Source organism: Strongylocentrotus purpuratus, unplaced genomic scaffold, assembly GCF_000002235.5.
Source record: "Strongylocentrotus purpuratus isolate Spur 01 unplaced genomic scaffold, Spur_5.0 spur5_contig_844, whole genome shotgun sequence".
Lineage (NCBI taxonomy): Eukaryota > Metazoa > Echinodermata > Echinoidea > Camarodonta > Strongylocentrotidae > Strongylocentrotus > Strongylocentrotus purpuratus.
The window spans coordinates 516406-540394 of NW_022145551.1; the positions used below are offsets into that span (position 1 = coordinate 516406).

General features: G+C 35.3%; 1 protein-coding gene across 3 annotated transcripts; it reads left to right on the plus strand.

Annotated features, from left to right (window-relative positions):
* The first annotated feature begins 1349 nt into the window (after window positions 1–1349).
* LOC100891423 lies at window positions 1350–23596 on the plus strand. Of its 3 annotated transcripts, none has more exons than XM_030990718.1 (13): window positions 1350–1696; window positions 2512–2787; window positions 4649–4761; window positions 11329–11490; window positions 12581–12727; window positions 13767–13862; window positions 14538–14963; window positions 15461–15580; window positions 16112–16315; window positions 19957–20032; window positions 20595–20753; window positions 22102–22242; window positions 22640–23596. In XM_030990718.1, exons 2-13 carry the CDS (start codon window positions 2530–2532, stop codon window positions 22706–22708), a joined length of 1971 nt encoding a protein of 656 aa, XP_030846578.1. In that variant the 5' UTR covers window positions 1350–1696; window positions 2512–2529; the 3' UTR covers window positions 22709–23596. The 3 variants fall into 3 exon arrangements, with proteins under 3 accessions (XP_030846578.1, XP_030846594.1, XP_030846585.1); XM_030990734.1 differs by having other exon boundaries at window positions 15476–15580; XM_030990725.1 differs by having other exon boundaries at window positions 1353–1696; window positions 15464–15580.
* The last annotated feature ends 393 nt before the right edge of the window (window positions 23597–23989 follow it).

Here is a 23989-nt window from a genome sequence, read left to right on the forward strand (position 1 = left end):
GATTCATCATCATCCTCTTACCCAAACTCTTAAAAATATAAAGTCATGTTTTTCGGATTTGTAAAAGTTAGATTATCGACAAAAAAAGTTATAAGCTTCCACTTTTGAGACGCTAATCCTTTGAAATCCCAATGATAATTATGTGGGAGAGAGAAATGAGAGAGAGAGAGAGAGAGAGAGAGAGAGAAGGAAAGACAGATTGCAATCATTATCAAAATCGCTCCGTACAGTCATGGTTTTTCATTAAAAATAGGATAAGAATACCACCGAGTATGCACTGCGAGCACAAAGTCAGTTATGAATAAAAGTGGACTCAATTTGTAACTCTATCTATAGGGTTATCTGTTATAATATTAGACGTGGTCATCCCATTTGCTTGACTCGTTCACTTCTCAAACTCCTATGAAGGTGTGTGTGTTTTCGGATTAAAAAGAAAAAGCTTATCAACAAATTTGCTCTAAGATAGAGCTGTTTAGAGGTTCCTTGTGCTAATTACAATGTTCATAAACATTCTCACACTTTCATGATACCGATCTGAATCCGAGTGATTCCTCTTATCTCTATGCTTTTTAGCACCTACTATAAATCTTCTCAATGCACTGGAAGTTGTTAAATACAACATTGGCGTCATAATTGCATTCTCTGTACGTCTTTCATTGGTATACATTGATAATATCTAAAATGGCTGTGCAAGAAATCAATGTGATTTATAGAGAAAAAATAAACTATAATAGAAAGAAAAAGAATTAAGAGAGACAGAGAGACAGAGACAGAGAAAGAAAGTGAGATATATATGGAGAGAGAGAGAGAGAGAGAGAGAAAGAGAGAGAGAGAGAGGAGGGGGAGGCACAGGAAGAGCAATGCAATATTCAGTGAACATTGTATTTCATTTTAGTTATCAGCTAAGTGTAAAACTATTGTAAATTACGATATGCTGAAGTTATGGGAATTGGGAAATAAGCGAGAAGATGAATCGGGGTAATTATAATTATGTGATTTTTTTTTTGACAAGCAAAAGCGAGGCAACTGGCAATCAGTCATTCATCTACGACGCTACCAGTAGTCGAGCGCCATCTCTCGACTGCAGTTGCTATGACTACCCTAAGCTACTATCGCTCCAATCGAGTCCAAAGTCCGTAAAGTTATAAATGAACTTTGCAACTCTTAGCCCTCCAAAATATGATTCAGGATAATTTATGACCAACTATGATTATGATACTTATATACATTATCCATTAAAACAAACAGAGATATAACAGCTAGATAGGGGTGTAGAAATATCGGTCAAGTTTGTGTGGACGGTTTTTCGACAGGGTCTGGGCCTGGGGTAAATGCTTGTACCCGTTTCGGATTGTTACGCACAGGTGTAGTAGGGGGTTGAGCATGAGAGCTGTTGCAGGTGCATTCATCTGCAGCAAAACTACGCCCGCACCAGTGTTGGCAGCTCTTGCGCAGATCATAAGCCCAGTCTTTGCAGTGCACGCACGCTTGTATTTACAACTGAGTGTTTGCCAAAGTCCTTAGACGAAGGCTCTTTAATCACTTTGAAAACAGATTAATTACAGATTAATTGCCAGATCTTTAGAATGACACAAGGACTTGGCGATCTCTCAGATCAGCTGAAAGTTTGATTGCCATGGAATGTAACATTTCCTGGCCAGCAGCGACCGAGGTGGATTTCGGCTTCATGTTTTTGGTGAGTGGATTTCTCATTGGTTTGGTTTGGGTTTCGTAGAAAGTAGTAGTCCCGTTAGATCATTTACAACATATTTGAAGACAAATATGATGAGATGATGTTGGAACGAGCATCTTTTAATGAGGAGGAAGTAATTAGTCGAGAAAGTATAGCTTTATGCGGATATTATGTCTTATGATGGCATGTGATTTAATAATATCTGACGTTGGAGTGTGGGAAAATTATACCAAGGCAATGATTTTAAAGCGAAAGGTGCAATTTGCCAATAGTACGGTGGCTCATGATAATGGTGATTAATTGTTATTGGTGTGTGGTGGTAGTGATGATGATGATGGCGGTGGTCATGATTGTGGTAATGATGATGTTATTGATATTGTTATCATTGCATAATTTTGTAATTACATAAATGTTATTAATTTTATGATAATAATAATAGATATAACAATAAAAACAATGATAGTACTACAAATTATGATTATATTGATATTTGATAATCATCACATTATTACATTTTGTTAAAAATTCAACCCAAATTGTTTTTTCATACATTTTAAAAAGAGATCGTTCAGCCATATTCTGTTTGTTTTCTTTGAGGAGAAATATGTAATCTGTGTCTCTAAATCATGGACTAACAAGTCTAGTCTGTCGACACGTACCGAAGAGGAAGAATAATAATGTTTTGTTTTCTCAATCATTTATTTTGATCAAAATTGCTGAACGTGCATTGAATGTTCGTGAAAGTATTTAATTTTATAGTGTAGTAAAGTTGTTAAATGTTAGTTTCCCTTGATTGTTTTTTTTTTGTTCATTTTCAGTTGATGTCAGTGTAAACAATGAAAGGCCATTCTGGCGATGTGATGACCTCCGACCCCAACAAGCAGACCTTTCCACTCATCACTGGAGCCAATGGAGGGGCAACTCTTCCTTCCCTCCCAGATGACACCCTGCCCTCCCCTTCCAAGGAAATGGAATCTCTCTCCTCCAATAGCAAGGCTTCAATAGAGCTGCCCAGACTACTCCAACCCAGGGAGGAGTTGGCTCCCCCTTCTGGGAGGGACAACGATAAAGCGTTAAAACCCAGTCTTCCCCTGGTGAGTTTTCTCTTCACTTACCTTAACCCCATGCAGTCACATGAACGAGACCAATTCCAGATCGACTTAACAGACCTAACAAAACTCAAATGGCTAAAAATCATTAATTTTTAGCTGGTTTGACTGAGGATTGAATAGCTAAAGAGCATGTGGGGTATTATTAACATCCTAATTAACATATTAATATCATCCTATTCAGGTAGCCTGAATATGTCATTTCTGTAATTTTCAGTACCAAAAAGTGTCAAAATTTTTTTTAGATAACAAAGAGTTTAAGCCTTTGATATTTAATGTTTTACAAACCCAAGTTAGGCATGAAATTGCCAATTATTTTGGACACATTTTACCCCAAGATTATGAGCTGAGCTTGAGAATAAATTTCAATGAAATGAAAGAGTTTTTGATTCATTTAAAGTCTATAGAATGTCAATAAAGTTTGAAAATACAGATGAAGAAATGGCTTTAGGATTCTTAACCATACGGTACTTGTATCAATGAATTTAACCTTTTGGAAATATTCTGTTTGTGGTATTTCTATGAACTACAAGAAATATTGCTCTCCCTATGTTCAGTATGGCCCCAATGAAGTGAGCTGCCAGTTGCACTTTGAACAGGTAAAAGTCGTTGTGAAGGAAACATGGTGAAAAATGCTTTACTTTATATTTGCACTGGAAATGATATTTCTGTCACATATGAATAAATATATAAATTCAAACAATGTTATGTGGTTGTGTGGTTATCATGGGCTACTCGGACCTTTTACGATGTCAGTAAGTTTACTTGCTTCACTTTCTAAATATTTTAAGATACACTTTCCTTGGTTTATTGGCTTCATGGGTACTTGGTCGCTGTCAGTTCAAAATGATGCAGTGTATTATTGCAAGAAGTTTGCAGGTAATGGATATGTTCTAGCTCATCTTACCCTTATTCAAACACTTCATCCTACAATTTGATTATGATGTTATTGTGCCTCTTTACTTATGGATTTCTAGGATATGTGTATCTAGGATTTCAAGTTTCAGCATTTGAGGAACATTGTGATTTAAATTGTTGTGCAGAATTTTATTTTCTCTTTTGATTGTTACAGTTTATTTTTCTGTTTGTACTCTCTAAAAAAAAAATCGAGTGATCACGGACATCACTCCTCTGGAGAGTGAAAATGTAGTGAAAATAGAGTGAACATTCACTCTTTTCTTCTTAGAGAGCACTCTAAAATCAATTGACTTTCACTCCTAAACAAGTGATCACGGATGTCACTCCCAAGAAAGTGAAAATAGAGTGAAAATTCACTCTTTTTTTTAAGAGAGTATGAGGTTAGTATCAAACCTGGGCTGTAATCTCAATAGCGTGTCAATAGTGTTATGAAAACTATTATTCAAATTTCTCTCTGTTTTTAATATATTTGTACTTTTTTGGGGCAGTTTCAAGAACTTGGTTCTTCTCTTTTTTGTGACAAGCAAATCATGTGTCTAGGAATTAGCCTACTGATTAAAATATTGATGAAGTTTGCGAAAATAGGCGGATTTCTGTCAGTTCTAGGAGTTCCTGTTATTCTACCGTAAATATTGTTAAATATCAAGATTAAATGAATATTTTCCAGTGTTTGAATAGGTTGTCTGAGGTATGATAATTTTGTACATTAGTGCAAACCAAAAAAACTACTTTGTGGTTCTGTGATTATTCTTAATTTATTTATTGCCATTAATTATGGTTTATTGAATGGAACCAACCTTGACTAGCTTTGCCCTTTGTTTTTAAATTTTCATGCGCAAATACAATGTAGTAATGTACTGTGTATCTGAAAATTTGGTCATGTATAACTGAATGAATTTAAACGTAATTGTTTTATTCATACTCTAAGGTGCGGAGATCTCGTTACAAGCGCTCTGGAACACCACCGGATCCTGACCGTGATCAACTGGCCAGTAGGTTTAATGTGAAAGACTCTCTTCCCTATCAGGCTTGTAATTTCAGGTAAGGATCATCTAAAAAGTTTACCAGTGAAAAAAGAATAAAAAGGTTCATGAAAGCTGTGCGGGATTTAGCTCCTGAAACCTCCAAAGGAGATAAGAACAAATAGGCTCTGGTATAAAATTTTTATAAAAATGATTCTAATGAAATCTCAATGTAAGTACAAATCAGCTAAGAGCTCCAGAAAGACAAAAAAACAGTTATTTACACCATGTTGTGCCCCTTTCATATATACCGTCTAGTGTCCTGAAGAAATCTAGATCTAGAACTGCTGATATGTTATACAGTGCGTCCCAGAAAAAAAGAAACCAAGAATTATTGATGTTATATCATCACTTAATCACAATTATAATTAATAAATGACACATATTTGTAAAGCTTAGATCCTCCTCGGCTTTCATTTGATGTAACTCATATGATGCATATTTCATGCATGAGTGATTAAAAACAATTTGAAGAGAGGAAACTAAATAGTCATTTTTAGGGCGGATCTGAATTTCAAAGAGAAAATCACAATTTTAGAAAGTTTATTTTCTGCCCTTTTATGTGACACCTCAATCAGGAAAAATGAGCCAGGAATAACAAATTTCTGTTGGTTTAAAGTAATGTTTGCATTTCCATAATTTGATAAAATAAATTCGTTTTCACTTGCTGCCTGCTGTAGCAACAAACAGAGTTGACAAAAGACTTAACTCCGTTTCGTTGACGATCAGCCATGCATCAAGTCTTTCGTCTTCTTTGTGAAAGCAGTCTGGAAACTTGTTCAAATATATGCCACATCTTACAAGCAAGGTGTGAAAGTTAGTAGGATTGTTAGGCCAGCATTAAGACCGTCTCCCACGTTGAATGGACAGTTAGAAGAGAAAAGTCCAAGATTAATGTTGATACACTCCTTAACAAACAGAAACCTGTATTAGCATTCTGTTCTTACGCCTTACAAATTGTTAGGGCTATGTTTAGTTTCACTCTCAGTGGCATTGTTTCACACCAACACTATAAGATCATTTACACAACAAGCAAACACCCTCTGATTTTTGTCACATTCTTGAGTTTCATTGTAAGTTGCTAGGCCGCAACTACATGTAAAACACAATTCAAAATTTGTATAAAATACCCTCCTCTGGTGTGTTTTTTTAAAAACTGTAGCAGAAACTCCACTGCTTTTTGCAGTGTAAATTCACACTCTCAAAACACCGGTGAACTGTTTCAGTATTTGCTCTCGTGGCTCTTCTCCATTCCATGCTATCACATGCAGTGCAGTGACAAGTTGCGAACGGGCACTATTCACGAAAACACCATAATTTTTTAATTGAATTAAATTAAATTTATTCCACAAAACATAAAATAAAAGTGTACAAAATGATACATAATCAAATGAAGAAGAGCAATAACAAAATTATAAATACTTATCTAGGTTATCCAATTAAACAACTGGAATTGAATTGAATTGAATTTCTTTATTGTCATGCACAAATAAAAGGAAGCCATAAAAATCATCTTACATTTGTATAAAATATCACAATAAATTAACATAAAACAAATAACTACAAATAACATAATGTAAAATTAACAATGGAGTACCGGTACATCGTATTAGCAAACATTGACAGTTTTTCCAGGTTTCTCTTCAGTACAATATATATATATATGTTTTTCAATTGTTTTCTTCTTTTTTGGCAATGCAAATGGGCCTTCTATATCCTGTATCTTTTTCATAGGCTCTGGCATTTTATATTGACTTCATACCTGGTATCCACTATTCATACCCATTCATTACAATGGATTGTAAACATAGCATCTATTCATTTGTTTGGGTATTACATAACAACCCTCACCTGCTACTTACAGCGTGTCCACACACAAAACAATTTATCCCGAAACTCTATAACGATACGTCGTATAAAGAATCATCGTATAAATTCCAGGATGTCCACACACAAGAAACGTCATCACTAAAGAATCATCGTATAAAATGCCCCCTGTCCACACACAACATTTTCCGTGATTCTTTATAGAGTTTCGCGATAGTGATAAGAGGTCTGGTCTCATTTCGCTCGAGGTCACGTTAAGCCCCGCCCAGTTAGTTACACTAGTTACACTCCCCCTGTCCACACACAACATTTTCCGTGATTAGGCGTGATTCTTTATCGAGTTTCAGTTCGAAACGATGCCCAAACCTGCGTTTCGTTAGACTAGTTTCGTTATACGACGTATCGTTAGTGAGCGTCCACACCTACAATTTTGGTCGTAAAACTATCGCGAAACGGTATCACTATCGCGAAACGGTATAGCTAATCATGATTAGTCACGGAAAATGTTGTGTGTGGACAGGGGGTAAGGTACATGTAATTAATAAGTAGTCTTTGCTTTCAGGCCTTGATTCATATGAGGATATGTTCCATTTTCTTCTTTTCTTTATTTTTTACGGTATGTATATGGAATTCACTAATCATGGATTGTTGAAAAGCTTATTTTGTTTGCATTCAAATGTAAAAAAAAAGAAGATAATTCCAGTAGGTTTGTTATCAATATTTGATTCATTTGTGTTGTTTTGGCTAAACATTCTCTGCTTGCTGAACTTTTGTATGTCTAGATCAAGATTAGATCATGAAACATTTAATTAAAAATAAAATCAGTATAAACCTCTATCAAACAGGGTAAAATCAATTTTGGTTAGAAGTAAACTAAATACACTGAAATATAAACCTTTCATGAATGATATATTGTGAAGGATTGTTTGTTTTTATAGTCTGAACTACTAGACTATATGAGGCTTTCATTTTTCAGAAAAATCAATAATTTTCTTAGAGCTGCCCATGCTGTTGAGCAGACTTTGAAAGAAGGAACCTATTAACCTAGCTTGTATAGGCAAGCAGTGTAACAAGTGAAGTGTTTCTGTAGCTTTTTGTAGTTTCCTTGAAGTCACATGTATGCCTATATACGTATCGCAGGACTGTGGATCACAAGGTCCGCAGTTCGAGTCCCGGCGCGGCACTAATGTCCTTTGGCAAGACATTGATCTACATTCGCCACTCTCCACCCAGGTGTTAAATGGGTACCGGTAGGAAGGAATTCCTTTAAATGCTGTGAGCGTCGAAATCGGCAGCATAGCATAGCCGGGTAATGTTGGAGCATCTTGAGGACCTTGCAAGGTCAATACGTGCGCTATATAAGAATCCAATATTATTATTATTATTATTATTATTCATTACTGCGTTTATATTCATAAAACAAATTTGGAGAGAAGCCAGTTTGTAATACATGCATTCTTACAAGTTTATTCAACCCATTATGCAAGCACATATTTTCAAATATATTTTGAGATTATTGCCCGGCCCCCCCACTCCGAGAACGGACAGACCCCATGCATGTTGCCAAAATGTCCTTTTCGTAACAAAAGAAAAAGGTCGACCCGTATTGACTTTACACACCGGACTTTTGCTGAAAAGGGGGGGTCGGTTGGAACACGCATATGCGTACCCTAAATAACACTGAGTGGGGGGGGGGGGGGCCGGGGATTATTGTATGGAAAAGTTCAATTCAATACATACAGAATGCCCTTTTCTGCTAATAGCTGCTCTGTCTGTTAAAAATATACTGAGAGATACATGTATCTATGAACATTTTAAAAATAATGATACAAATTTTGTTCTTTGAAACATGTGTATAGTAAACCTATGGTAAACATGATTAAAGTAGCTTCATTAGTCGAATGTATTGGCATGAAAAGAAGCATCCAGAACACAAAAGACAACATATTTGGTGATTTTTGTGAGTTAAAAGTTCTTTTTTGACATATTTGAAAGAGAGTTTAGGTAAACTTTAAGCCTAATCAATTAAGATAGTACACGTATTGTATTGTGTTGTATTTATTAAACTTCATTGATGTACATCAATATTCTGTTTATAAACATATAAATCAATTTACAATGCAATGTAACAAATCAATATTCTGTTAACATATATATCATATAAATCAATTTACAATGCAATGTAACAAATCAATATTCTGTTAACATATATATCATATAAATCAATTGACAATGGAATGTAACAAATCAATATTATGTTTGTAAACATACCGGTATATATTATATAAATCACTTTACAATGCAGTGTATATAAGAAAACAGAAAGAAAATTATATACAGCAGAAACACTAATTTTTCTACATGGAAAAACATGACATATAATGCATAAAGTAAATAATACAATGTAACATAATACATCCGAAGATTTAGATATATAAAACCTTATATAGCAATTTTCTAAATACATTATAACTCATGATAGGTAACTGATATACCTGTACATGGAATGCCTAAAATAAATGACGTAATAGTACATATGAACATATTTACAAGCTCCATATCCTATCAATGTGGTTCTACAATGTACCTCTATGTGATAACTTTATGATTTTCAAAAAATTTGCGTTTTGCTTTCCGGACACGCCTTTTTGTAACAATTGGTACATTCCCCCAAGCTATCTAATAAGCAAGGGGCTTGGTTAAAAAGTTTTGCTATTTTATGCACACAGAAATCTTTAAATATAGCTTGACAAATAAATTCAAATCCATAAAAAACACATAAAATACAGATTATAGACAATATCGAAAACAGAAAGCACACACAAATTCAAAACATGTCTACAAATACACCAGAATTACTGGTATACAAAGTTAATCAATAGAAATGAATTGGGGAAACTGCACAGTTAGGTTCTGTTGAGGCAGTCCCCGTTAATAAAATATAAATACAAGTTCCAACAATTGCTGTAGCGATAACTATTGGAAAATTTCCTACAGACGCTCCCTGTATGTCTGCTGACTGGGTATCCGTCTCCATCGCTAGTACCCTACGTGACTTCAGTCTTATACTGCCACGTCGGGTGTACCTTTCCTGTGCACCTCTCTTGTCGCCGTCTCCGGAGTGGACTGGTCCAGAGTCCTCTGTGTTCCCTCGCTTTTTTCGAATTTTTCCACAATTAAACCTTGGCTGATCTTTCATTGGCATCCAAACATGGTCATGCAATGAAGAGCTTTGTTGGTTCAGCTTATGAAAAATAAGCGAGTTTCCCTGCGTTCCACGCTGTCTTCAAAGCCGCAACTTGGCTCCGCCTGATCATTCTCACCCATTTCAAAAGATCGTCTGTGATATGGATCTTCATTCCTTTCAATAATTTAGCCCTTTGTTGAACCGCTACCATCAAGTTCAAGTTCAAGTTCAGTTTATTTCACATCCAAACAAAAACTTACAACAATATAACATTCAAATACAATAATATAACATGCAATATATATGAAATATAATGAGAACAAATACAACAACAACAGTTACACTAACAAATAATCAATGGGTAGAGTAGGGATGTGAGGGACCAGGAAATGCCATTGGCCTAGCTAGGCTGGTCCCCTTTTTCTACAAACCAAAAAGTAAAATCTTCAGTACGGTAATTAGAAGTAAAATATTGACAATATAGACATTACATTAACTGAGACATACACACATACATAGGACAGGCAGAGTTAATTAAAGCTAAATAAGTATATTGTAACTTGTTTTTTGTAAATAACAAAGGTAACAGGCTTTTATTGGTTTTGGTAATGATGATGTTCCAGTCCGAACACGATGAATTCTCTGATATTCAATCTTCTCTACGTCCTGTTCTGTAAACTGTAGTTTCGTAATCATAAACTTTTTCATGATTTCCCGCTTTCCTTCCTTTTGATTCTTTTCTGGTATGTTGAGGAAGACCAAATTCTCTATCGCGGCATAAGTTTCAACTCTGTCCAGTTCTTCTTTATACTCTTTCTTAGTAGTATTCTCCTTCATTTTTGTCATTTCCTTTGTCATTTCCATGACAAAACAATTCATAACATGACAAGATAAACAAGACATGACAGGACAAGACAGAACAAAACATTACAGGACAAAACAAGACAAAAATAAAGCTGCACACTACAGAAATTAGAAGAAGATAGAAAGAGTGTGTGAAACAGTGGAGATATGAGAGGTCTACCCATATCCTGGAAGTTTAACCTGTAGGAGACATGTACTTTTCTATTAACTTCTTATAAAAGTCAAATAAAGAAAAAATTGTTTTGCAAGTATTAAACTTTGCTGATCACATTGCTAATCACCATGATTTGTGTAACATGTACAAAGGGAATTATATCATGTACATTTTATCCATTGTATCGTATTGTGTGATTTCATACGAAAATTAGTTTGCAGGATTTACTGAAATCATTTTATTTGTTCATTTATTTCCATCTTCATATAAAAACAATAAATCATTACAATATTATACATTAACAAAAAATACATGCAATCATACATGTTAACAGTATCAAAGAGATCAAATTAACCAAATGAAAATAAGAAAAGGGGAACCAAAATAAGGCCAAAAGGCCTTGTAAAATAAGTTCCCTAAAAGTATAGAATTATCATTTGGTTTAACTTATTCTGTTACTGAAAGACATGTAAACAAATTAAAAACAAACAGTGGATAAAGAAATAAAACTAATATATAACTTTTTATTTTTTCTTATTTCTTTTTTATTTTAGGTCTTCCACCCTCATGAAATCTGTATCAATCCAGAAGAAGAAAGATCAATCCCCTCTTGCCATCAAATCCATTCCATTCCCACTCAGCAAGCAGAGAGCCGTTCCCATTCACACACAGCCGTTTCTATGGTCACAAGTCGAAGAATCAGATAAGCCTCAAGAGTAAGTATTCCTGCTGAAACAGATCCATAATTCTCTGAATAGGCTTGAATTTCTGCCATTTTAGACATTTTTTTAGTTGGATAACTAAGTTCTGGTATAGAGAATATATTTTGAAGATTGATATTCCATTCCCTCTCAACAAGTAGAGAGAAGTTGAGCAACCATTTCTATGGTCACAAGTTGAAGAATCAGATAGACCTGTTGAGTAAGTATTCAAGCTTCTAGAAACACAGTTTCTGCTGAAACAGACCCATAATTATCAGAAAAGTCCAGAATTTTTGTCATAATTTTGGACATTTTATTTGTTGGATAATGAAGGCTTGGTATTAAAAAAAATTATTTGAAGAGGTGCACATACTCCATTTCATTCCCTAGCTCTCAACATTCAGAGAGTTGTTTCTATTCACACGCAGCCATTCCTATATGGTCATGATTAGAAGAATCAGATATGCTAGTTGATAGTGAGAATTCAAGCTTCTAGAACTACACAGGTACTGCTGAAATAGGTCTATAGTTTCTCCAGATAGCCAACAAATTGTCTCTTGTTGGGACAGTTTTTGTGTTAGATATTTAAAAAGAGGTAGTGGAAAGAGAATTTGAGAATCTATACATGTCCATTCTATATCCCTTTAATGAGCCGAGAGCTGTATCAATTCACTCCCACTGATTCCAATGGTAAAAAATTATAGATACGCCAGTGGAGTAAGTGGTGAAATTAATCTACCGGTAAAAAAGAAGCTAATAATTACAAAGCGAGATTTTACCTGTGACAGTACTTATGTTATGACCATTCAACACTAAATGTTCTCTGATCAAAATATGACAAGAATGGAGGAAGTTGTACATTTTCAACCCTAAAGGCTTGTTCAGGTATGTTGATGCAAAAAAGCCAGCACATTTTATTTTTACTTGTAAATGTAAGGTGAATGCGTGCAACAAAAGACTTGTGCGTATATTCACCGAGCTCTGTGTCATCATAACAAAACTGCAACAGTTTTGCTGCGTCATATGTTAAAGAGCCTTGACTGTTTGCATGAACCTGTGATTACTGACATCAGTGCAACTTTTCTTCTGTGACTTTTTGTTCTAGGGGACAGAGTTTGCCTGAGAAGTTTCTTGCCGAGAAGGAGCGCCTGTTCAATGTCAGAGGTCAGAAGAGGCGGATGGCCCACCCCCTTCACAGACAAAAGTACAGTGACCTTCACATAGGGGGTCACTCCCACGGCTTGTCAAACAAGTAAGTGTTCCTTTTGCAGATACAGTGAAACCTGTCTATAAAGACCACCCAAGGGAAACAAGAAAAGTGGTCTTTCTGGGCAGGTGGTCTTTATGTACAGGTTCCTTTAGTAAATGTTTCAATGAGAAACCATTTTCAAGGGAAACAAAAAGTGTGGTCTTTGTAGACAGGTGGTCACTAAAGCAGATTTGACTGTACAATCGTATCACATCCTAATTTATTAGAAAGCTTGTAAAGCAATGATGCCAGAGACATATGTTTAGCTTATAAAGATATAGAAGACAAATCCGGTCATGCTTAAAGATAAACTTGAGTTCTGGTAAAAAAGAAAAACAATTCCCACAGAATCTAACGAAACTTACACTGAATGTTCAAGATTACAAATAAATGTCATGTGCCAAACAATTTTGGAAGAAAATGTATACTGGCTGAGTAATGAGCATAGAAAGATAAGGAAATCAAAGTAGTACTAGTCCGACACCATTTGTGTTGTCCCATATACATCTTTCTGTGTACAGTGATTGTTATTTTACCAAGACTGGGCCAAATTTATAATGATTTTGATGACTCCGGAAACCTTGCAGTACACACCAATACTTACATGCTATATGATCAACTTTTTCTTATCCATTCCACAACGTTTCTTTCACAATGCAATCGCATGACCCGACCTGGTCTATACAGAAATGCCAACCAGTATGATTAAATCGTATTTAGTACGATAATAAAAGTGAAATACGATAATATGATATCACCTCTTAAAATAAATATTTGGACATCATCTTTGTCAAGATAGCCACTGCAAATACCACTGACAAGACCAATATGCCCATTAAATAATGAAAAATGATAATTAGATTGCCTATCTTACATCAGAAAGGTGCTATTAGAGCATTCAAGCAATTTTGTCCGACCGGGTACCCATCTACAACACCTAGGTGGAGAGTGAGAGTGGCAAATGTAAATTTATGTCTTTCCAAAGGACACTTGTTTGGGTATTCTATATTTTACTCCTCTTTCTCTTATTTAACACTTTTAGGTTAGATTGGCGGGAAGAGTATGATAAGGTCAAGAATGCTGTCCTACCTACAGAGGCACAGGAACTGTTCCTTGGGAGGGGGCTGACATTCCCAAGGTAAGTTTTGGTTTCATGTTAGATGATGATTGTTTTACCCGACTGCTCTAAGAGAGCATGCATGTGCCTTTAACTTTAAGTAAACAGCCTGGGGACCGGATTTACCGTGTATTGCCAGTTACACTGCCGCTGCATGTGCGAACCCCTGTTAAGGGTACAGATTTCTTATTTTCGAAGGCATTCCGTGCTAGAAATTCCTAATTCATATTTTCAAATGTTGGCGGGTATGCATCGATCCCACCGCTGCCACCAATGTTAAAGAGCTACATCTAAATCTAGATGCTTGAGCTCCAGAGTGATTGAAAAAGGCTTTTTTTTTACACATGAATAGCGATGAAATGACTGATTTCTTCACATCTGGATCTAGAAGTTTTGTAGTTGATAAGTTCATAACTTTTAGTCATGAATCATTTATGGTAGCCTGTAATTATCTATGTAATACGCTATCAATTTATACATATATGTAGTTTTGTTTATGTAACTGTGTGTCATACATATTATATAGCTTTGTCTGATATTATTCCGATCGGTCGATGGGGATACTCTTGGCCCAGGATGCTGACCATGAGAATCTGTCAACAGGTTCATAGAGATAGCAATCCCTTGAATAATTGTGCTCTCTTTTTTTCTTCTCTTCTTCTTACTTTTCCTCTTACTCTACATTTTCTTCACCAGTTCGCATGGGACCAATGTCCGCAAGCAGAAGTGGCAGGAGAGAATCAAGCAAGAGGCTGCCCTCCCAAGCTCCGCCCCTCCCAGCGTATCCAATTACAAAGCATCACCACCGGCTAAAGATGCCGCACCGAGGAAGCAAAGTATTACAGCGCCCCCAGTGGCGAGACAAAGAACAGAGCGGGATGTTGATCCACAGCATGTGCCTTTCACTGTTCATAGAACTCCGGTTAAACCGAAAGCAAATCGGCGAGACCTGCGCCAAGATGACTCGGGAGTGAGCACAGCAGATGGATCGACCGTCCGGGGATCGAGAGCTTCAGGAGGTCAAAGGTCACAGTGTGGACATGGAGGTGGACAAAGAGTGGAGAGGGTGAAGAAAGTTGGATCTAGAGAGGAGATTGTCGATGTACCCGTAGTGACAGAAAGGTAGGAAAAGCAACGTTGATTCATGCTTTGGGAAGAGACTTTTTAAAGATGCCAGGAGTAGTGAGTTCCATATTTTATCTTAATTTTTCCACCTCTTAAATAAAACTGAGTGGGATCCTTACAGTGTCATGGACAGTATAATATGCTCAACTTTTAACACCCTTTGAAGAATAAAGTTTTTTTTTTTCTTGAAATTAAACAGATAATTAAGTAGTTAATGAATAGTGACATTTTATACAATGAATTACCATTTATTTGTTAATGAGACATAATGTAACCAAACATGATTGAACAGCTTGACTCATAAAATCTCAGTTGTTACCTCAATGGATCCCAAAGAGTTTGATGATATTGCAGTGAGATTAACTCTTGATACTTTGCAAGGTAGAAAATGATTCTATTGTGATCTGTTGTTGTTGTTATTTGTTATAATGGCAATCAGTCAAGAACTGACTATAATCACCAACGCCTTTCTTTTTAATATTAACCTCTCTAAGCAGTGCTGAAGACAGGACTGAAGAGAGGATGGAGACAGAAGAGAGACTGCAGGAAGAACCAGTAGATGCTCTTGAAGATATCACATTAGACCAGCCTGATGATGCAACCAATGACATCAGGTATGTGGGATTTAAATTATATTGCCATGTCAGATATCTTGAATTCATGCCATGATTATAACAGTCAAAATCAATGATATATTTATCACATCCGCTTGATTTTTTAGCAGCAAATGTAGACTAAACAGCTGGTAAGATTTCTTTTAAACATTGATTGAGGATTACAGTATTGCAGTAAAAAATAAAAGTGATTATGAGATCCATTGCAATCTATGTTAAACGATTACTCATTCAGTGGATTTCAATTGATTTTGAGAAATAAGATACATATAGTAAGACAACAGTGAATTCCTTCCTTGATTTAACATTGGTTACTATTCAGCTTTTGAAATGATTATTCTTATAACTCATTACTTGTTAGGACAAATTACAGGGAAGAAAATGATTGTATGGCATAACTCTGTATTGGTTGTGAGTTTTTAATTACTTCAAAGAATGAAATGATATGAGCAAGTCCTGTAGTTGGCTAAATTCAAGTTATCTGTCATCTTCCTATATTTTATATTAATCGAAAATCTCTCATCAATGCAGCTTGCCACGCCCAGATTCTGAGATGGATATTGACGAGCCTCTTGAAGATAGTGGCCCCGTAGGACCGGTCCTGGAGCAACCTTACACCCCTAAGCCCCCCTCACCCAACCCCCTCATGTCAGCTGATCTTCATCTTAACATGAGTGATGAGAAACGTGATGCTCTTGCTCTCAAGTTCACCAAGCTTGACTCGGATAAAGATGGGTAAGCAGAACATTCTTGTACTAGTTTTTAGTGGATGGAACAAGGCTATTTTCAACATACATCACTGATTTTAGTATTTGGGATGATTGTATTAAATTTAAAATTAAACTGGAGCTTGGGTCGAGCAAGATATGGAGTCAATAATACTTCTGAGGTACATTTATCATTTATGTTCATAATTCCACGATACTGTGTAACGTATGGGACAGCAAATAATAATAATAATATGTACCACTTATATAGCGCAATTCCTGTCCTAAGACATATCAATGCGCTTTACACAAATTACATAATTAATACCCCAGCTTTAGCTCTGGCACCAGTTTTCAGCGCATAGTGCATTTCAAGAAATAATCCTACCAGGTACCCATTTACCTCACCTGGGTCGAGTGTGGCAAATGTAGATTAATGTCTTACCAAAGGACATTAGTGCCGCTGCGGGACTGGAACTGCGCAATTTGTGATCCACAGTCCGGTGACATATCCACTCGACAACGACACCTCTACAGTGACCAAATACCTTGGCCTTGCCCTAGTACATAAACATAATTATCCCTAAAGAAGTAGTTTTTTTATTTAGGACACTGATGAAATTCATATAATTATATGCTTAATAGTCTACTTGTTGATGTTGTTGTGTTTGATTTCTATATGTCTTTATTGATGGTATTTATTAAGTAACTGATTTAAGTTTTAAACAAAATTATGTTCCAATTATCAGATCAGATATATTTTTATCAAACAGTTACATTTGATAAAAATATATCTGATATGATAATTTGAACAGAAAAAAAAAAGTTACTTTAAATCAGTTTCTTAATATATACCATCAATAAAGGCATATAGAATCGAAAGAGGACAGAAGTCACAAATTTTCGTTTATTCTGTTACATGTATTCTGGGGTTAAATTCCAGGCCAGATAATTACCCAATTTAAATCGGTTTCCCATTCCCCCCCCCCGATTTTACCCTGATTTTACAGGGGGGGGGGTGTGGTTGAGGGGAAGAATAAAACTTTAGTGTTCACTATCACCCCTGAAATTCTTTGTTATTCAATTTTTGTTATTCAACTTTGATTTTGTTTTCAGCTTGATTTTGGAGAAAAAATATTACTACAGATTTAAGCTTTTAAAAATGAACAAGAGTGCAAGGTTGAAAATAATTTCTTTGAGAAATTTTGTTCAAAGGCAGACTTCAGTAAAAAAAAATATTTTAAACTAATAAAAATTGTCAAGGATTTTGTTTTTAGTATCACCTTGCTTTGGAAATAGAACCTAGTAAGTGATACCAATTTAAGCTGTAGAGAAATCAAATCTTCTATTTGCTCAATATCAGTTCTAATAAAACAATAAAATAAATTCAGTTTGTTTCAGTCATACATCATAACGTGTTTGTGGTTATTTAAAATAGCAATAGTTTAAATAACTTAGAATCTTCCCATGGCTACTTGTGGGACATAACATGCTATATGTACATTGAATCTACCTGCTTTTGCTCTGTTTTATTAGCCCAAATTTTCTCTTTGCTTTCTGCTAAATTACTCTCAGGTTAAACAGCGATATTAAGTTGAAGCAACGGTAAAATAAACATATTCTCTGTTTGATGATATTCCTGTCTTCATACTAGTTAACCCCATTTATTTAAGCTGTACAATTTTGCTTTCCTTAATGTGTTGAAAAGTAACACAAGGCCAATTTGAATTCCAAACTGGTTGATGTTAAACTGGACATTAATTAAAGCTTTCCAACCTATTGCTCTTTTGTTAAAACCAAAGTTTCGTCTTCTTCTCGCTCATAATTGCAGTCAAAAGAGCAGTATGTACATTAATCGAAATTAACAACTATAAATTATCTCTCTTTTTTAATGCCTTTTCCTTTCTTATTGCTATATTAACTAGCTTTTTAAAAAGCTGTACAGCGTCTGCTTAATGGTTGCATTGAATATTAACACAAGCCCAGTTTAATCCCAAATGATTGATGTTTTTTTTTTATTTGATTTGGTTTATTGAAATAAAAGAACATACAGCTGGGAAGCTGAAATTATTCAATTTACAAAGTCAATATACAACACAATAAACGATCAAAATAAGAATGACTAAAACGTACAACTATAAATCATTCATAATGAAACAAAATGAGAATCAAATATTAGATCAAAATCTAAATATATTACAAACATTAAATCAAAATCTAAATATATTACGAACATTACATCAAAATCTAAATATATTACAAATATTACGTTAAAATTTAAATATATTACAAATATTAAAAACATTAAAAACCTTCTGTGTCATCAAAAAAATAGAGAGAGAGAGAGAGAGAGAGAGAAAGAGAAAGAGAAAGACGGAACTAGAAAGACAGAACTAGAAAGAGGAATAGAAGGAAGAAGAAAAAAGAAAGAAAAGTTGATCAGGGACTATACGAAAGATTGGAGGAGAGGGGTAGAAAGGGACAGAGTAGAACAAGGAAAATAGAAAGAGAAGTCATATTCAATGTTACTATTAAAGCATCAAAGAACATGTAAGAAAAAAGAAAGAAAAAAAAAGCTTTTCCAACCTTTTGCTCTTGTGTTAAAACCCAAGTTTCTCAATCTTATTGCTCATAATTGCATTAAAACCAGCAGGGTGCATTTAAGTAGTGCTCTAATAAACTGATCTCCTGCTGATGATCAAGCTAGTTAATCCCAATTTTGTATGTGATTTCTTTGCTTGAGGAGTAACACAGACTACAGACAATTTCTGACTTTTAATGTCTTAATCCCCTATCTTTTCAAATTAAACTTGACACAATACTGCCTTTGACATAATACTGTCTGTTCTAAAGATAAATTTCCTTTTTCTTGGTTTGCTACTACATGTACATGCAGTTTTAACAGCAGAATGAAAAGAAACAGTATGCTTTATAATTGAATCTATTTTCCCTTTTGAGGCTCTTCCTTTCTCAAAGCTAGTTAACTCCAGAATTTTGTTGAAGAAGACATACAAAACCTATGCAGTTTGCTTTGATATGTGATAACAATCTATACAAAATAATTTGTGTTACTGTTTTACTGAACAGAGATGACACAGGCATTTCAAGCATGTGACATGTCATGAACCCAACAAAATCGCTCAGAGAAATTTCCAGTTTGGATATCCAATGAATAAGGTCCACAGAGCTAGAGGGGTAGGGGTAGGGGGTATTTTTTTTTAATGCTTCACGCTCGCTCATTGTCTGAAAAATCAAACATGTTGACTGAAAAAAACGCTCTCAGAAAATGTATTTGGGACTCAATTATTAATGAGCATTATAAAACATTGAAGATTAAACTTGTTGTAGAAAATACAAATCTCCCTATATTCCCAGACAATTTTCATGGTTTTCCACTGACTTTTGTGTCTAGTTCTGACTCAGCAACCTCTGTGTCATTTTGATGTTACAGATCATATATACAATAAAACTGCATTGTATTTTTATGTCATGAAGTCTTTTTCTTAATGGTTATGTTGACCATATCTCAAGCCTCATGTTTTAAGTGAACTAGAGTCAAAGCGTTTTTGCATAATCCCTGGACAGTTCACCATGATTGTAATGTGTATAAAACATGTATATCATTTTTATATATTTACTTACAACTGAATTTCCATTTCTCTTTCTCAGACACATAACCTTCAAAGAACTTGAGACCACGTTTCCTGAGAATTTGTCAAGACCTCAACAGAGATACATCAAAGAGGTGAGAAAATCAAAATATTTGTATCATATCATATGATACAAATATTTATATCACATCATATGTTGTGGTTGTGGTTGGTGGTTATTTTACCTGACTGCTAAGAAAGCATAAATGCTTGTTAGTAAGCAACCAGACAGCCGATGGCTTTAGGTCCTCTCTGATGACGATTGCTCTGCGATTCAGTTTCCTACACTGACCAAATTACTTATTTCAACCCTATAGACTCAACATTATACCTACTGTACCCAAACTCTAACACTATCACTTTGACAAAAAAAAAAGCCTGGAACAAATTGTCACCAGAGCATATGTTGATCACCTTGTCATAATGTAAGTGGAAAAAAGAGACATTTGGATCTTCTTCTTGAGCTCAACAAATAAAGTTGACATCACATATCTTGACTGATTTGTGTATAGATATTATCCATGTTTTAGGGATCCAATTTCGTTAAACCATAACTTTCTCATTTACTGTCTTGTTTTTTCTCAACACTTCTACTAATCTTCCCCATGCACACATATCATGATCAGAATGAATATCTTGACTTGTCTTCTTCCCCAGGCTTATGAGCTGGTTAGTGCTAGTACTTTCTTTGGTTTGGAGGAGTTTGTGACGATCAGCTGCCTGTGTGAGAGACTAGCCAAGCTGACTGGACCTGTGAGGGATGCCTTTGAGAAGGTCAACCAGTCAATGCTCCAACAGAATATTACTCAGTTTGTGGTAAGCAGCAATATTATCAATACCTTATTTTCTGTTTGTCCTTTGTCAGTCTTTCTGTGTATGTGTCTGTCTCTCTGTCTATTGCTCTTTCTTTCTCTCTGTCTTTCTTTGTCACATTCTTTCTCACCATGTCTTCATATACTGAGGAATTCCTTTGAGAATCTAACCCAGTCAATGCTACAATAAAACATTACTCAGTTTGTGGTAAGCAGCAATATTATCAATACTTCATTTTCTGTTTGTCCTCTTGTCAGGATTTCTATGTAAGTGACTGTCTGTTTGTCTCTCTGTCTATTGCTCTTCCCTTCTCTCTGTCTTTCTTTGTCACATTCTTTCTCACCAAGTCTTCATATATTGAGGAATTCCTTTGAGAATCTAATCCAGTCAATGCTACAATAAAACATTACTCAGTTTGTGGTAAGCATCACAATTACAATGTAGGCCTTAATGCTCTGTATGCTTGCCTGTCTATTACCCTGCATATTTAACTCTCGGTCTCTTAATACAGTCAAACCTGTCTATAGCGACCGCCCAAGGGAAACACAAAAAGTGGTCTTTGTAGACAGGTGGTCTTTGTAGATAGGTTCCTTTAGTACATACTTCAATGAGAAACCATTTTCAAGGAAGACAAAATTTGTGGCCTTTGTAGACAGGTGGTCTTTGTAGACAGGTGGTCACTAAAGCAGGTTTGACTGTATATGTCTCTCTTTCTATCTCTCTCTCTCTCTCTCTGTCTGTCTGGCTCTCTCTCTCTCTCTCTCTCTGTCGCTCTTCTCTTGCTCTTCCTCCTATCTCTTTCTCTGTGTCTTTCTCACACACACTCTCTTTCTCTGTATCTCATAGTACCAATCATTTTGATCGAGTCAGTTCATATCCCACCGCTGCCACCAGGACATAAAGACACAGTGACAGTCTCAGTAAACTTAAAATCTCTGTATTGAAGACACATATCACAAGCCAAGGAGGTAGTGCACTACCAAGAGATGGCTGAAGATAGCTGCACAATATTAATGATTCTTGCAGAAATTAACAGGAGGATGACACAAGGTGGCGCTAAAGCTTAACATGTTCCTTCATTTCTTCATTCCAATAGGCTTAATGCAGGGAGCACCCGGTTCCTAGAGGCAAAGGATTAAACTTAGATTTAACACGATGGCGCTTGTTTCTCTCACTCCAATCTACCTCCTCTTTTATTTCTCTGTCTGTTACTCTTCCTCTCTCCCTCTCTCTCTCTCTCTCTCTGCCTTCTCTCCTCTCCAGGGATGTCAACATTGGCAGAGTTGAAAGCATTCCCTTCCTATTTTACATCCATGTAGTTAACATATATTTTTTAATTACAACATTTCAGGTAATGTTTTCCACTGTGGACAGACAACAGACTGGCTGCATCAGCCTAGCCTCTTTCCAGGAGTTACTGGGAGCATTACTGAACAAGGATCTAGCCTCCGACACCAGGCTCTTCAGTGACATCCTGTCCACCATTGGCAAGGTAAATGAACTTATGTGTTATATATCTGAAACTAAGATTACATATCAATGTTAAAAACCTGCTCTGATCTTTTTAGAAATATGTCTATGAGACATAGGCCTATAACAGCTGTAGTTCTTTTTTGGTCTAAATAGGTATTATGCTCTTTGATATGAAAGTTCCATGAAAGGAGGGAGGGTGTTCCTAGGGGTGATTGTACTTTACTCTATAGAATATGTATCCAAGAGTCTTGCAGTTGAAGTAGATTTCAAACTAGATGGGTTAAATTCATTGCATTATTTAATTCAGCATTTTTCACCATGTTTTACATGTATAATTAATGTTCATAGTCTTTCGATTTTTATACTCCATGATAAATATATCTAGTTATATTTGGGTGTATTTTCTTATTTTTCAGAATGGATCATTGTCAATTGACAAGGTAGAGTATTTGGTCCTCATTCCGTTCTTCCTTGGCTTCAAGTGAAAAAGCACCCCTTCCAGAAATAATGGTATGCATGGTCTTATCCAGCACCTTATCTATGATGGTAAGGGTTCTTCCATCTTGAAGATGGGTAGGACAAGATCCCATGATGTCTTCATACTGTACTTCCTCAGCTACCAGTGAGAAATCACCCCTTCAAAAGTTAATGGTATGGTCTGAAGCTGTTCCATATCTATTTTGATCAGGGTTCTTCCATTTTGAATACAGGGTTCAACGTGATCAATACATTGTCTTACATATTTGTACTCCCTCAGCTATCTGTAAAATGGCATCCCTTCCAAGACTAATAAGCTTTGATCCAAGTTGAAATGGATTATTTTTTTTGTACACGTAGTTCTATCACTATTAAAGATTGGAGCCATCGATCAAAATTGTATAATATAAGAATAGTCTTTATCTTGCAATTAAATCTGTATAAATTGTATTTTATATGGGGAGAAAATTATAAAAGCCAGTGATGTGACCTCTGTATACATAGTGCCATTCATTTTGTCCACTTGCAATAGTTGTTTCTTATTGATATCCGTCCAGAAAAGAAATATGTAAAACAAAAGTAAATTTTACTTTAAGATGTAATGTTACTAAACATATTTTCTTCTTTAATAAGAATAGGAATTGCCTGTATTTATGTATTTGCCTTAGCCTCAAGTTTTATATGATAGCTGATCTGAGATGATTCTTTATGTGGTAGCAATTGAATATCATGTATTACAAGAGGCTAATATTAAGTTTAATTTTGCTTGTTTCATGGAAATGTGATATCTTGGTGCCATTATTGTTACAGTTTGCAAACAAACTTGTTTTCTCAAAAGTGTTGATTTTGGTTTTCAGGTTTTTTCATTTCTGATATACATGTACAGTTAACAAGTATGTGAATTATGTGAATAATTGATTTGTCCAATTTATGTTTCTTGAGAAAGTGACATATCAGAGCTTACATCTAAAAGTATCAAACAAAGGCACTACTAATGCAACTAGTTCACCTTCCATTCTTGAGTAACAAAAAACATAAAAGTCATCAAATTTACAAGGGTTATGAATAATTCAGTTGTTAACTGTTCATGTATATCAGCCATTGCACTGCATTAATGATACATATATTTGTGCCATATTAGTGTATGCAGTGTACACTAATATAGTACATGCACATGTAAACATATTGTTTTGCTGTCTTTTAATACCTCTTCCTACGCATATTTATGACCTTGAAAGGTTTTGAAAGATTTCATGCTCTAAAAACGTGACCTTCTGCAGATAGTGTAA